The 16165-nt window shown below is 42.5% G+C and overlaps 1 protein-coding gene across 4 annotated transcripts in view; it reads left to right on the top strand.

Moving 5' to 3' along the window:
* The window catches only part of GNPTAB (N-acetylglucosamine-1-phosphate transferase subunits alpha and beta), an 83654-nt gene that overhangs the window by 42898 nt on the left and 24591 nt on the right, over window positions 1-16165 (top strand). For 3 of the 4 annotated variants that reach the window (XM_060164898.1, XM_060164899.1, XM_060164900.1), the window contains 2 exons: window positions 11246-11310; window positions 11646-11780. In XM_060164898.1, the coding sequence (XP_060020881.1) occupies window positions 11246-11310; window positions 11646-11780 (200 nt within the window). Of the gene's footprint in view, window positions 1-10354; window positions 10390-11245; window positions 11311-11645; window positions 11781-16165 lie in introns of those variants that run through there. The other variant, XM_060164901.1, reaches the window with a different exon arrangement.

Raw genomic sequence — 16165 nt, forward strand, 5'->3', positions numbered from 1 at the left:
GATGAAAGAATTATCTGCCTCATGAATAATCAAGATTGGATTATGTCAGCTTTTGACTTTCCTAGCTCCAAATGAGAACTGTTCTATATTTGGGTTTCAATTTTTAATCCTTATCCAACTGAATAAAAATGTAAGAATTGGAATGACTATTTCATCACACACAGGCTCTTAAAATGCAGCATTTTATTCTTTTGTTGTTATTTCTGAGATATACATTTTAAAGTAATAACTAGAATTATGACTTATAACATTATACCAGAACATATAAGATTTTTAGAAATTTCATGTAATGTCTGAAACATTTATATTAACATATTTCCATACAAATAACCCAAAGAAAGTTTAGTATTAGTTGTTTTGTTTATTTGTTTTATACTGCAGATTCTTATTAGTCATCAATTTTATACACATCAGTGTATACATGTCAACCCCAATCGCCCAATTCACACCACCATGCCCACCCCACCACGGTTTTCCCCCCTTGGTATCCATACGTTTGTTCTCTACATCTGTCTCTAAACTTCTGCCCTGAAACTGGTTCATCTGTACCATCTTTCTAGGTTCCACATACATGAGTTAATATACAATATTTGTTTTTCTCTTTCTGACTTACTTCAATCTGTGTGACAGTCTCTAGATCCATCCACGTCTCAACAAATGACTCAATATCGTTCCTTTTTATGGCTGAGTAATATTCCATTCTATATATGTACCACATCTTCTTTATCCATTCATCTGTCAATGGACATTTAGGTTGCTTCCATGACCTGGCTATTGTAAATAGTGCTGCAAAGAACATTGGGGTGCATGTGTCTTTTTCAATTATGGTTTTCTCTGGGTATATGCCCAGGAGTGGGATTGCTGGGTCATATGGTAATTCTATTTTTAGGTTTTTAAGGAACCTCCATACTGTTCTCCATAGTGGCTGTACCAATTTACATTCCCACCAACAGGGCAAGAGGGTTCCCTTTTCTCCACACCCTCTCCAGCATTTGTTGTTTGTAGATTTTCTGATGATGCCCATTCTAACTGGTGTGAGGTGATACCTCATTGTAGTTTTGATTTGCATTTCTCTAATACTTAGTGATGTTGAGCAGCTTTTCATGTGCTTCTTGGCCATCTGTATGTCTTCTTTGGAGAAATGTCTATTTAGGTCTTTTGCCCATTTTTGCATTGGGTTGTTAGTTTCTTTAATATTGAGCTGCATGAGCTGTTTATATATTTTGGAGATTAATCCTTTGTCCGTTGATTCGTTTGCAAATATTTTCTCCCATTCTGAGGATTGTGTTTTGGTCTTGTTTATGGTTTCCTTTGCTGTGCAAAAGCTTTGAAGTTTCATTAGGTCCCATTTGTTTATTTTTGGTTTTATTTCCATTACTCTAAGAGGTGGATCAAAAAAGATCTTGCTGTGATTTATGTCAAAGAGTGTTCTTCCTATGTTTTCCGCTAAGAGTTTTATAGTATCCAGTCTTACATTTTAGGTCATGAATCCATTTCGAATTTATTTTTGTGTATGGTGTTAGGGAGTGTTCTAATTTCGTTCTTTTACATGTAGCTGTCCAGTTTTCCCAGCACCACTTATTGAAGAGACTGTCTTTTCTCCATTGCATATCCTAGCCTCCTTTGTCATAGACTAGTTGACCATAGGTGTGTGGGTTTATCTCTAGGCTTTCTATCTTGTTCCATTGATCTATGTTTCTGTTTTTCTGTCAGTACCATATTGTCTTGATTACTGTAGCTTTGTAGTATAGTCTGAAGTCAGGGAGTCTGATTCCTCCAGGTTCGGTTATTTCCCTCAAGACTGCTTGGGCTACTCGGGGTCTTTTGTGTCTCCATACAAATTTTAAGATATTTTGTTCTAGTTCCGTAAAAAATGCCATTGGCAATTTGATAGGGATTGCATTGAATCTGTAGATTGCTTTGGGTAGTATAGTCCTTTTCACAATATTGATTCCTCCAATCCAAGAACATGGTATATCTCTCCATCTGTTGGTATCATCTTTAATTTCTCTCATCAGTGTCTTATAGTTTTCTGCATACAGGTCTTTTGTTTCCCTAGGTAGGTTTATTCTTTTTGTTGCAATGGTAAACGGGAGTGTTTCCATAATTTCTCTTTCAGATTTTTCATCATTACTGTATAGGAATGCAAGAGATTTCTGTGCATTAATTTGGTATCCTGCAACTTTACCAAATTCATTGATTAGCTCTAGTAGTTTTCTGGTGGCATCTTTGGGATTCTCTATGTATAGTGTCATGTCATCTGCGAACAGTGACAGTTTTACTTCTTCTTTTCGATTTGTATTTCTTTTTCTTCTATGATTGCAATGGCTAAGACTTCCAAAACTATGTTGAATAATAGTGGTGAGAGTGGACATCCTGGTCTCGTTCCTGATCTTAGAGGAGATGCTTTCAGTTTTTCACCATTGAGAATGATGTTTGCCGTGGGTTTGTCATATATGGCCTTTATTATGTTGAGGTAGGTTCCCTCTATGCCCACTTTCTGGGGAGTTTTTATCATAAATGGGTGTTGAATTTTGTCAAAAGCTTTTTCTGCATCTATTGAGATGATCATATGGTTTTTCTTCTTCAGTTTGTTAATATGGTTTATCACATTGATTGATTTGTGTATATTGAAGAATCCTTGCATCCCTGGGGTAAATCCCACTTGATTATGGTGTTTGATCCTTTTAATGTGCTGTGGGGATTCTGTTTGCTAGTGTTTTGTTGAGGATTTTTGCATCTATATTCATCAGTGATATTGGTCTGTAATTTTCTTTTCTTGTAGTATCTTTGTCTGGTTTTGGTATCAAGGTGATGGTGGCCTCATAGAATGAGTTTGGGAGTGTTCCTTCCTCTGTACTTTTTGAGAAGAGTTTGAGAAGGATGGGTGTTAGCTCTTCTCTAAATGTTTGATAGAATTCACCTGTGAAGCCATCTGGTCCTGGACTTTTGTTTGTTGGAAGATTTTTTTTTTTTTTTTTTGTTGGAAGATTTTTAATCACAGTTTCAATTTCTACTTGTGGTTGGTCTGTTCATATTTTCTATTTCTTCCTGGTTCAGTCTTGGAAGGTTATACCTTTCGAAGAATTTGTCCATTTCTTCCAGGTTGTCCATTTTATTGACATAGAGTTGCTTGTAGTAGTCTCTTAGGATGGTTTGTATTTCTGCGGTGTCTGTTGTAACTTCTCCATTTTCATTTCTAAGTTTATTGATTTGAGTCCTCTCCCTCTTTTTCTTGATGAGTCTAGCTAATGGTTTATCAATTTTGTTTATTTTCTCAAAGAACCAGCTTTTAGTTTTATTGATCGTTGCTGTTGTTTTCTTTGTTTCTGTTTCATTTATTTCTGCTCTGATCTTTATGATTTCTTTCCTTCTGCTAACTTTGGGTTTTGTTTGTTCTTCTTTCTCTAGTTCCTTTAGGTGTAAGGTTAGATTGTTTGAGATTTTTCTTGTTTCTTGAGGTAGGCTTGTATAGCTATAAGCTTACCTCTTAGAACTTCTTTTGCTGCATCCCGTAGGTTTTGGATCATCGTGTTTTCTTCGTCATTTGTCTCTAGGTATTTTTTGATTTCCTCTTTGATTTCTTCAGTGATCTCTTGGTTATTTAGTAACGTATTGTTTAGCCTCCATGTGTTCTTGTTTTTTACGTTTTTTCCCCTGTAATTCATTTCTAATCTCATAGCGTTGTGGTCAGAAAAGATGCTAGATATGATTTCAGTTTTCTTAAATTTACTGAGGCTTGATGTGTGACCCAAGGTGTGATCTATCCTGGAGAATGTTCTGTGCGCAGTTGAGAAGGAAGTGTAATCTGCTGTTTTTGGATGCAACGTCCTAAAAATATCAGTTAAATCTATCTGGTCTGTTGTGTCATTTAAAGCTTCTGTTTCCTTATTTATTTTCATTTTGGATGATCTTTCCATTGGTGTAGTGAGGTGTTAAAGTCCCCCACTGTTATTGTGTTACTGTCGATTTCCTCTTTTATACTTATTGGCAGTTGCCTTATGTATTGAGGTGCTCCTATGTTGGGTGCATATATATTTATAATTGTTGTGTCTTTTTCTTGGATTGATCCCTTGATTGTTATGTAGTGTCCTTCCTTGTCTCTTGTAACATTCTTTGTTTTAAAGTCTATTTCATCTGATATGAGTATTGCTGCTCCAGCTTTCGTTTGACTTCCATTTGCATGGAATATCTTTTTCCATCCCCTCACTTTCAGTCTGTATGTGTCCCTAGGTCTGAAGTGGGTCTCTTGTAGACAGCATATATATGGGTCTTGTTTTTGTATCCATTCTGCAAGCCTGTGTCTTTTGGTTGGAGCATTTAATCCATTCATGTTTAAGGTAATTATTGATATGTATGTTCCTATGAGCATTTTCTTAATTGTTTGGGGTTTTTTTTTGTAGGTCCTTTTCTTCTCTTGTGTTTCCCATTTAGAGAAGTTCCTTTAGCATTTGTTGTAGAGCTGGTTTGGTGGTGCTGAATTCTCTTAGCTTTTGCTTGTCTGTAAAGCTTTTGATTTCTCCATCAAATCTGAATGAGATCCTTGGTAGAGTAATCTTGGTTGTAGGTTCTTCCCTTTCATCACTTTAAGTATATCATTCCACTCCCTTCTGGCTTATAGAGTTTCTGCTGAGAAATCAGCTGTTAACCTTATGGGAGGTTCTCTTGTATGTTATTTGTCGTTTTTCCCTTGCTGCTTTCAATAATTTTTCTTTGTCTTTAATTTTTGCCAGTTTGATTACTGTGTGTCTCGCTGTATTTCTCCTTGTGTTTATCCTGTATGGGACTCGCTGTGCTTCCTGGACTTGGGTGGCTATTTCCTTTCCTGTATTAGGGAAGTTTTCACTATAATCTCTTCAAATATTTTCTCTGGTCCTTTCTCTCTCTCTTCTCCTTCTGGGACCCCTATAATGCAAATGTTGTTGTGTTTAATATCGTCCCAGAGGCCTCTTAGGCTGTCTTCATTTCTTTTCAATCTTTTTTCTTTATTCTGTTCTGCAGCAGTGAATTCCACCACTGTCTTCCAGGTCACTTATCTGTTCTTCTGCCTCAGTTATTCTGCTATTGATTCCTTCTAGTGTAGTTTTCATTTCAGTTATTGTATTGTTCATCTTTGTTTGTTTGTTCTTTAACTCTTCTAGGTCTTTGTTAAACATTTCTTGCATGTTCTCGAAATTTGCCTCCATTCTCTTTCCAAGGTCCTGGATCATCTTCACTATCATTATTCTGAATTCTTTTTCTGGAAGGTTGCCTATCGCCACTTCATTTAGTTGTTTTTCTGGGGTTTTATCTTGTTCCTTCATCTGGTACATAGCCCTCTGCCTTTTCATCTTGTCTATCTTTCTGTGAATGTGGTTTTTGTTCCACAGGCTGCAGGATTGTAGTTCTTCTTGCTTCTGCTGTCTGTCCTCTGGTGGATGAGGCTATCTAAGAGGCTTGATGGGAGGGACTGGTCGTGGGTAGAGCTGACTGTTGCTCTGGTGGGCAGAGCTCAGTAAAACTTTAATCCACTTGACTGTTTGGTGGGGCTGTGTTCCCTCCCTGTTGGTTGCTTGGCCTGAGGCAACCCAACACGGAGTCTACCTGGGCTCTTTGGTGGGGCTAATGACAGACTCTGGGAGGGCTCACACCAAGGAGTACTTCCCAGAACTTCTGCTTCCGGTGTCCTTTTCCCCACAGTGAGCCACAGCCACCCCTGCCTCTGCAGGCGACCCTCCAACACTAGCAGGTAGGTCTGGTTTAGTCTCCTCTGCTGTCACTGGTCCTTCCCCTGGGGTCACTGCTCCTTGCCCTGGGTCCCGATGCACACAGTACTTTGTGTGTGCCCTCCAAGAGTGGAGTCTGTGTTTCCCCCAGTGCTGTCGAAATCTTGCAATGAAATCCCAGTAGCCTTCAAAGTCTGATTCTCTCGGAATTCCTCCTCTCATTGCCGGACCCCCAGGTTGGGAAACCTGTCATGTGGCTCAGAACCTTCACTCCAGTGGGTGGACTTCTGTGGTATAAGTGTTCTCCAGTCTGTGAGTCACCCACCCAGCAGTTATGGGATTTGATTTTACTGTGACTGCGCCCCTCCTACCATCTCTTTGTGGCTTCTCCTTTGTCTTTGGTTGTGGGGTATCTTTTTTGATAAGTTCCAGTGTCTTCATCTTGATGATTGTCCAGCAACTAGTTGTGATTCTGGTGTTCTCACAAGAGGGAGTGAGAGCACGTCCTTCTACTCCGCCATCTTGGCTCCTCTCCCACTAGCTTTGTTTTTTAAATTGAGGTTTCTTTAAATTAAGGTACTCTGATAACACTTCTCCTGAAGAGAAAAAAGAATGACACTATGTGAGCAGTTATAACTCAGTTATAACGTCTATGGAGAGAATCTTGGGTTTATCTCCACTAATCTTATAACATATCAGAGACATAAAAGATTATAAATTTTGGTATTAGTAAAATCTGTGTTAAATGACAGTCTTCTGAACACTGTTTTTGAATTTTCACTTGGGTTTTTATTTGACTATCCTACTATTATATTGATTGATTCAGTAAAGATTTGTCGAGCCACTGCTCTGAGTTGGTGGTGGTTGTAGGCAAACAGCGGAGAAACAGAAAAGGCACATTCCTGCCTTCATGGCGCTTCCATTTTTAGTGGGCCACAAACTTACTCTTTTTTCTTTTTTTTTTCTTTTTTTTTTTTTTCCGGCACGCGGGCCTCCCACTGCTGTGGCCCCTCCCGCCGTGGAGCACAGGCTCCGGACGTGCAGGCCCAGCGGCCATGGCTCACGGGTCCAGCCGCTCTGCGGCGTGTGGGATCCTCCCGGACCGGGGCACGAACCCATGTCCCCTGCATTGGCAGGCGGACTCTCAACCACTGCACCACCAGGGAAGCCCTCTTTTTTTTTTTTTTAATTTTTATTTATTTATCTATTTATTTTTGGCTGTGTTGGGTCTTCGTTTCTGTGCGAGGGCTTTCTCTAGTTGCGGCGAGCGGGGGCTACTCTTCATTGCCGTGCAGGGGCTTCTCACTGTCGCGGCCTCTCTTGTTGCAGAGCATGAGCTCAAGACGCGCAGCTCAGTAGTTGTGGCTCACGGGCCTAGTTGCTCTGCGGCATGTGGGATCTTCCCAGACCAGGGCTCGAACCCGTGTCCCGTGCATTGGCAGGCAGATTCCCAACCACTGCGTCACCAGGGAAGCCCCAGAAACTCACTCTTTATCATCCTTAGTTATTGAGATCCAGGATCACAAAATTCTTTTTTTTTTTAAAGCTGAGTTGTTGTTTTTTTAATTTATTTTTGGCTGTGTTGGGTCTTCGTTGCTGTGTGCGGGCTTTCTCTAGTTTCGTTGAGTGGGGGCTGCACTTCGTTGTGGTGTGTGCGCTTCTCACTGCGGTGGCTTCTCTTGTTGCAGAGCATGGGCTCTAGGCACGTGAGCTTCAGTAGTTGTGGCACGTGCGCTCGGTAGTTGTGGCTCACGGGCACTAGCACGCACACAGGCTCAGTAGTTGTGGCACATGGGCTTAGTTGCTCCACGGCATGTGGGATCTTCCTGGACCAGGGCTCGAACCCATGTCTTTTGCATTGGCGGGCAGATTCTTAACCACTGCGCCACCAGGGAAGCCCACAAAATTCTTTGTTAAAGGACCAGGTAGTAAGTATTTTAGGCCTTGTGGGCCAAGAGGCAAAATGGCAGATATCATGTAGGTATTTGTATAAACATTTAACCATTTTTAAATGTCAAAATTGTCTTTAGCTTGGGGCCATACTAAATTCGGCAGTGGCTAGATTTTGGACCATGGACTGCCAAACCCTGATCTAGATTAAAAAATTTTAGCCATGTTTGGCATTTTTAAAAAATCTCATTTAGGGTCTCCCTGGTGGCGCAGTGGTTGAGAGTCCGCCTGCCGATGCAGAGGACACGGGTTCGTGCCCCGGTCCAGGAAGATCCCACATGCCGCGGAGTGGCTGGGCCCGTGAGCCATGGCCGCTGAGCCTGCGCGTCCGGAGCCTGTGCTCCGCAACGGGAGAGGCCACAACAGTGAGAGGCCCGTGTACCGCAAAAAAAAAAAAATTTATTTAGCCTCTTTCCAGTTAATCATTGAGATCTGTTGATTTTTTTCCTTCTCAAATGTGTCATTTCTGTCCCGGTTACCCTGCCACTTCCCTTGTGTCCACCTATTGGACAGTCCTCCTGCAGTCAGCCATCCTGCCCTGCGGCCGGGGCCTGCGTCTCCTCAGCAATATGGTTTTTCCAGTCAGGCTTATCCCTTTGATGTTTAGGAAATGAATTTCCTCCTGTGACACTTGATTTTACCTCTGGACTACACTGACTTTTACAAGGAATTACAAAGTGCCTCCTTATAGCTCTCTCACACTGATCAAATTTATACCCATTGGGATCCTACAGAACTAGTGTAATCCCTTTCCTGTGTGACATTTCTTCTTCTTCCTTTAGCTGTCTCTTAGGGGCTTGTCTGCACCCTAGTTTGCTCTTCTCAGAATGAGCTTCAGTTTCTATTACTTTCAAAGTGTTTCAGCTGGAATTGAACATTCTGTTTCAGTGTGGTTCAGTCTTCAAAGAGATCAGGACTCTTCATTTGTGAAGTGTTTACTGAGTGCATACTATGTGCCATGTACTACTCAGTGCTGAAGATGCAGCAGTGAGCACATGGACAGAAATCTCGGCCCTTAGCAAATTTACATCTTGGGCGGCTTCCCTGGTGGCACAGTGGTTAAGAATCCGCCTGCCAGTGCAGGGGACACGGGTTCGAGCCCTGGCCTGGGAAGATCCCACATGCCGCAGAGCTACTAAGCCTGTGCGCCACAACTACTGAGCCTGCGCTCTAGAGCTCGTGTGCCACGATTACTGAGCCTGAGTGCCAGAACTGCTGAAGCCCACGTGCCTAGAGCCTGTGCTTCACAGCAAGAGAAGCCACCGCAATGAGAAGCCCGCGCACCACAACGAAGAATAGCCTCTGCTCGCCGCAACCAGAGAAAGCCCACACACAGCAACAAAGACCAAACACAGCCAAAAATTTAAAAAATAAATAAATTTTAAAAAATATTTACATCTTGGCAGAGGGAGCCAGACAGTTGATACAACGTACAAGTAAATTATATAGTTTGTAGAAGATAAATGCTGTAGAGAAAAATTGAGCAGGGGAAATTGAGTGGTAGGGCAGACTCCCCAAGAAGGTGATTTTTGAGTGAAAATTTAAAGGAGGTGAGAGAGCCAGCAACATGAATATGTGGGGAAGGAGTGATTCTCCATATATTCCCTATATATAAGGTAAGTGGAATAGCCAGTGCAAGGGTCCTGAGGCAGGAGGGTGTCTGACATGTTTGAAGAAGAGCAGGGAGGCCAGTGTGGCTGGAATAGAGTGAACCAAGGGGGAGAAGGCAAGAGATGAGCCCAGAGAAGTCACAGAGACCAAATGGTACAGGCCTCATTAACCACAACGGGCTTTAGCTTCCAATCATAGTGCGGTGAGGAATCAATCATTGGAGGGTTTGAGTAGAGGAGTAATGTGATCTGACTTACATTCCAGAAGGATCAGTCTGGCTGCTGTGGTGGGAATAGACTGAGGAGGGGCAAAGCTTGTAATAATTCAGGCAGGAAGGAAGGGGGCTTGGAACAGAGTGGTGGTGAGAAGTGGTTGGACTGTGGACATTTTGAAGGTCAGCTCAAGAGGGTTTCCTGATGGGTTGGTATTGGGGAATGTCACCCTTCTTACTCTAAGCCTCTTCTTCTGCTTAAAAGCACAAAACTGGGATGGAAACTCAGTGTGGCCTGAGCATTACTGCCTCATACTGAACTCACTGTCTGCTAAAACTCCTAAGTCTTTTTAAAAATCTTACATGTGCTAATGCTCAAATACCCCTTTTATTTATTTAAAAAAAATGTTTTTTAAAGTACTCCTTTTAATTTTTACTTGGCTTGTTGCCAAGTTAAAGATCTTACCTTCGTTTGTAAGAGATTTTATTTTGCTAGATTTGACTGATTGCTCCAAACAGTCAAGGACTTTGGGGAACCCTTAGTCTGTTATCCAGGATAGTAGCTTCTCTGTCGGCTCCGTGTAAGCCCGCACATTTCACAAGCATGCCTTCTGTATCTTCCAAAACTCTGATGGATTGTTGAGCAGACCTATAGCAGGCCTCCAGAACTCCCCTCTAGGCTGATTGTGGCTTTTACAATTTTACACTCCCTGATCAGAATTGGTTATAATCCGCCTAACGAGATCTGGTCTCTGTGAAATCCACAAAGATGCCATGTGTTGTTTAGCTGCCTTCCTGAGATTATGTACAAATACATATTGCTCATCTATTCGAATTGTCTGATTTACCAGTATAGAATCCACCATATCAATGGGGAGAGACAGACAGACAGACAGACGGAGGCAGAGTGAGGTGTGTATCTGATAAATTTACCCATAATGAACTCATGCTCTTAGTGCCCAGTACTTTCTTTAAAGATAAACAGTGTATTGTGAAGACTCTCTTTTCTCCAGTGCTCACCAACTGTATTTTTCTGACACATTTGAGACTCTTGCTCGGAATCAACACCCATCTTGCAGGCTATAATCTGCAGACCCTGCTTTCTGTGCCCATTTTGAGGATCAGAATTGCAGCCTTGCAACCTGTCCTGTTTTCCATGGTCCCCGAATATCAGCAGGTTTGCTGATCTCATTTGTTCCCATCACTTTAGAACTCTCTCCCCGTAGGGCTGTGTCATCACCCACCTCACCCCCAACTTAATCTGCTCTAATCACATTACCTGATGAATTTTAGGAATTCACTGCGACTCTGGAGGAACCTTAGGAGAGTCCTAAGTGGCTCCCTGCCGTTAATCTAAATGCCACTGGCCTTGCTTTCAAAGCCCCCTTCTGGTTGCCCTTTTTTTCCCTAGTACCCAGCACTCCCAGATGTTTTACTCTGGTCAATTTTGTTTTTTAAATTAAAGATGTCGATGTTTGATGTTTGCTTCTACCTCTGTGATTTCTGTCTGTCTGTCATTTCTACGTTTCTTCTGCCCACACGAGTCTCTCCTTCAGTATTGCAAAATTTAACGTTTAATTGTACAGCAATTTACATTTGTTCCCCTTTTGTTAGATGGGTTAATTTTGTCTCCCCCAACTACTTTTTCTTTGAGACCATGTATTATACTGGTTTAACAGCTCTCAAAATGCCTTGCACAGTGTCCTGCCAGACATCATAGTTAAGTATTCATTAAAAACATGCTTGTTTATTGTATTCTCTATTGTAGTTGAAGATGCCCACACTGGAATTTTTAAAGGAAACAGCAGACAGACAGTTTGGAGGGGCTATTTGGTATGTTACTTTAAATTAACTGTATTTTTGCAGTAGATTAGAATAAAAGTATGAGAAATAAAACTTTGAGAGGCTTTTTAATGTTTACTTTTCCTCTAAGCCTAGCTTTCTAGTACTAGTGAATATCGATTTAAATAATTTAAATAATTTAATAACTTTAATTTAAATTTAATAAAATAATTTAATAATAATTTAAATAATCGATTAAATAATTGTAATATTCTTATTTTGAAGCTTGTGTGATGCAATAGATATTTACTAGTTTTCTCAGCTGTAAGTTTTCACCAGCCTTATGATGTGGAAAGTGAGTTGTGTTTTTCCCCTTTTTATTTCAGACAACAGATAAGGAAGTCCCTGGGTTAGTGCTAATGCAAGATTTGGCTTTCCTGAGTGGATTTCCACCTACATTCAAGGAAACAAATCAACTGAAAACAAAATTGCCAGAAAATCTTTCTTCTAAAATAAAACTGGTAAGAGCATAGAAAGTAGAGCAATTAGTGTAGCACATCCCATTTCATGCGTGCCTCTTCTCTGTGGCCCCCTTTGTTATAGTATAGCCGACAATCATAAGCAAAGAGGGTCTCAATTCTGTCACAGTGTTGTCACGAAGACAGCTCTTTATTTGTAGAAGATCCTCCCTTTTTACTCTTTATTTGGGCAAAATTCTGAGTCTTAACTTGGTTTGTTGGTTTCCCAGACAGAAGCAGGATTCATTTGTTTAACAAATGAGCTTCTACTGTGTCAGGTGCTGTTCTAGCTGCTGAGAATGTAGCAGTGGACAAAGCAGACAAAAGCCCTGATGACAGTGGAAGCATGGAAGGAGGGGATGGGGGGAAATCAGACATGTGGTGGTAGGTACACACAGGCTCCTGTGGATTTATGAAGAGCTTCCACTCACAGAGGGGGGATGCTTCAGATTTTTGGAACATTTGATAATGTGAAACCTTCATTCATTAATAGCTAGTTGAGCCACTAACATATTTAGTATTTATACTTATTAACTCTTCACGCTTGACCACCGAGGCCATTCGCGAGTTGACTTTGGAGATGGTGACATGTCTTTCCGTAACATTTCTTGTTCTCAGAGCCATCTGTCTGATTCATGTAGGGCACAGTCCGTGTGGGTGTACTTTCCTTTTGACCTTATGCCAAGATGCCTGCTTTTCTGTCAGAAACAGTCCAGGTTGTAAAACGTGAATGTTTCTTCTCTCAGACTAGAGGGCATAAAGTTCTTGGCTCAGAATTCGTTAGGCTCTGCTTTTCTTGATTTTACAAAAAAAATGTTCTTTAAATTCTGCCACTGTGTTTAGCTTCCTGCTTCTCAGTCCCTGCTCTTCTTGATGTCATTTAACAGTTGGGAGGTGAAAGGGTGGAGGTAGTGGCAGGGAGAGCTGTGACTCGGGGAGGGTCGGTTATTTAGTTCATGTCTGGACCATGTTTTCTCTCTGCCGGTCAAAGTTCCTGTTTAACTTGTTTCCTTTTCCCCTTAAGTGTTTCACTGTTTTAAGATACATTGTATTACCTTTGTAAATACCATGGTAATATGAATGACATTTATGCTTTTTCTTTTCTTCATATTTTCCTCCATAACTTTCTTTATGGTACCTGGAAGTATGGTGATGCCCGGCTAGATTAGAGTTAATTTCTTAATCTGCAGTTATTTTAAAATACATATTATATTCCTCCTTCCCTGAATTATTTTCAGTATGGATTTGGGCAGATAAAACCATAGATTAGCATTCATCTCAGCCAATGTTTATTTGGCTTCTTGGCTTCCTAGCTGTTGGTTCTATAGTTATAGACATATGCGCATCTGTACGTTTGACCAGCACATGTGCTGCTAGGTGGGCGTGTCCTGCCAAAGATCACCAGCCCAAGTCGTGGTCACCCCGCAGCAAACGAGTTTTTGGGCAGTGTGGAGTGGTGTGTGCCGGGAGACGCTGGGGGCGCAGGAACTTGAATTGGACAGTAGCACCACCGGGCTCGGTACATGTGGACGCCCCCTCCTCCGTCATTCACCCAGTTGGAGGTTGATCTGGATTCCCCAGACTTGTCTCTGTGGAGGCCGGCACCTCCTGGGGGTACAGCCAGTTATTCGCAATGTGCATTGCAGCTCACTGTCACGATGCCAGCACCTGCGATTGGCTTCAGGGATGAGGACTTCTGATCTTTTGGAGGCTAGAGAGAAAATGAGAAAGAGGAAGCACAGAAGGAGAGCGTCGGTATTCAAGCCTGGTTCTCCAAGGGACTCTCTTTCCTTGGGTCCCACTTTCTGGTTCTATTATGGGCACCCTGAGAATGAAGTTTCCAGTCATTGGGTTCCCAGTCCCTTTAGTGAGCGTTGATAAAACACCTGCTGTTGTGCCAGGGACTGTGCTAAGGATAACTGAGTGACTAAAATCACTTAGTGTTTGGGTGTGATTGCTTCCAAACAAAGTGTTTATACAAAGTGCTGGGAGAACATGTGGGCTTCGGTTGTACTGCAGGCAAAGACGGCTTTGCAGAATAGGAAACATTTTGGCTGGGGCCGTGCACAGAACAGCCGTTCTTCCAGCAGAGAAGCCAGTGGGAAAGACCTTTCCGAGAGGAGGGAACAGCTTGAGCAGAGGGCTAGGGGCTTGCAAGTAAATGGCCTTTTCAGAGAACCGAGGCAGCTGTTCAGAGGCCAGAGCCCAGGTGGGGATTTTCCTGATGCTGAGACTGGGAAGTTAGGCAGAGGCCAGATCGAGAAAGATCCCCTGGTGAGGAGGCCGGACTTTATCCTGGAGGCAGAGCGCGTCTTGAGGAGGAGGACCCGGTTCAGGTCTGCAGAACACGGGAGCTGAAGGTGTAGCAGGTGGACATTAAACAGGAAGCCGGAGGCAGGAAAGCCGGTTCAGCCGCTGCTGCCGTAGCCCAGCAAGACACTCAGGTTCCACAAGTGCCTTGGCAGTGGTGCCAGTGATGAGAGTGGTTCCAGAGCCATCTGAGAGAAACCTTCAGCACGACCTGGTGACTTATTAGCTACTGGAGCAGATGGAAGGAGAAATGAAAGGGGAAGTGGATGTGACCAGCAAAGACGGATGTGGTGGCATTAACCACACTCAGAGCTTCATGGGAGAAGCGAGGTTTTCAGAAGGACCCTGAGAGCTCAGTTTGGGGTGTTACATTGGAGGGGCCTTGTGGCATGTGGGAGGGAGGGCCATTAGACATTGGGCTTCAGGACCTGAACAGCTGAACCTCTGTGCCCTCCCAGGCTCCTCCAGGGGGCCTTTGCCAAGGCCTGTGGACCCCAAGCCACCTAGCACTCAGTTCTGTCCCAGAGACCCTGGCCGGGCTGTGAGCATCTCAGGACAGGTACTGCCTACTCATCTTGTGCCCTAGTGATCACCTTAGGAAAATGTCTGAAATTTCAAAATACTTTTCTAGAATAAAAGCAGCTTGGATAGAAGAGATTAATTAAGATAAGGGTATTTTCCAAATAAATTTAAAATTAAATTAGGATATTAAAGTACTACGTTTATTTATCCTATAGTAGTGATTTTTGCACTCCAGGGAGCCCCTCCAAGGTTCCGTAGGAGCCACTGTGGGAGGAGAGGCTGGGGGAGGGCAGCGAGACTGTTAGGTACCCAGATAGAACAGACAAAATGTTTGCCCTGCGTGGCCCGCCTCCCATCCGTCCCCTACATAGCGAGGCAGAATAGAGACGGCAGTGAGAGCTGACCTTGGGTGAGTGCTTTGTGTATACCAGACACTGTTAAGGTGAGAGAAAGTAATCAGGAAGACAACACACGTGTGCATGTGCGCACACACACACACACACACAATTTGCAGTAAGAGTTAATGCCTACATAATAAAAAGGGCCTACATAAACTCTACTTCTGGCCTATATAAACTCAGGAAGCTTTGCAAGATGAGCTAGATATAGTCATGTAGCATATACAGGAGATCAGAATGAGCCCAAAGTAACTGTTTGCTCTGTTTTATAAATTAAGAAAGAAGGCTAAAAAATCAAGAAAGAAATTGGCCCTATTAGAAGAGCCAGTTCAGCAGAAGGATGTTGCTGTCCTAGATGACTGGTTTTCAACCCTCTCTCTGCTTTTTAAGCTCTGAAAGCCTCTTTTCACAGGAAATTGTATGATACAGAGTTAAAACAAAAAACTTATCAAGGGTGGTGTGGGCTCTGGTCAAGGTGGGGAAGCCTGCCTGTAAAACATGTTGGTGCTTGTGGTGTTCCCTCCTGGATTTATGGTTGCTTTGAAAACGTTGCCTCAAGGTGGTTTTCCTGTGGAAACACTTCAAGCAGCCAGGACACCCGTCGTAGGTGTGGGCACGAGAGCTGTTAGACACCTGCTGGCAGGTGTGCTCTCCACCAGTGTTCAGCGAAGTTACCTTGCAGGGCTTTCCCCAGTGTAGGCAGATGGGTAATATTCTAGAACAGAGGTCACAAACTGGGGACCAGATGCGTTTTGTTTGAATGCATGCCAATCAGAAATATTTGCGCTACCATTGAAAACCGGGAGATTTCATGTAACACTGGGGATTCTGGCCTCTCCAGAGATCTGGCAGCCTTTGTCACTATTGACTAGTGGCTGCAGTTTTCAGATGGGGCCTGAGATGTCCCATTTGCCAAAGTCCCTGACTCCCTCTTGTTTCTAAATACTTGGTCCATTGCATCATTTGGGAAATGTGTCTGGCCTGTTCAGGTCTTCTGTTTTTGGTGATACTGGCTTACTATTTCATACATGTATGTGAGACTTTTAATCTTTTAAATATACGTAGTGTACATTTAATATGTACAATATGTAGCATATAGCAGAGTACACAGTATGTAGTATATATATGTATTGTATGTATTTAAAGATCGAGGATCAA

The sequence above is a fragment of the Lagenorhynchus albirostris genome, chromosome 11 (genome assembly GCF_949774975.1).
Source record: "Lagenorhynchus albirostris chromosome 11, mLagAlb1.1, whole genome shotgun sequence".
Taxonomy (NCBI): Eukaryota; Metazoa; Chordata; class Mammalia; order Artiodactyla; family Delphinidae; genus Lagenorhynchus; species Lagenorhynchus albirostris.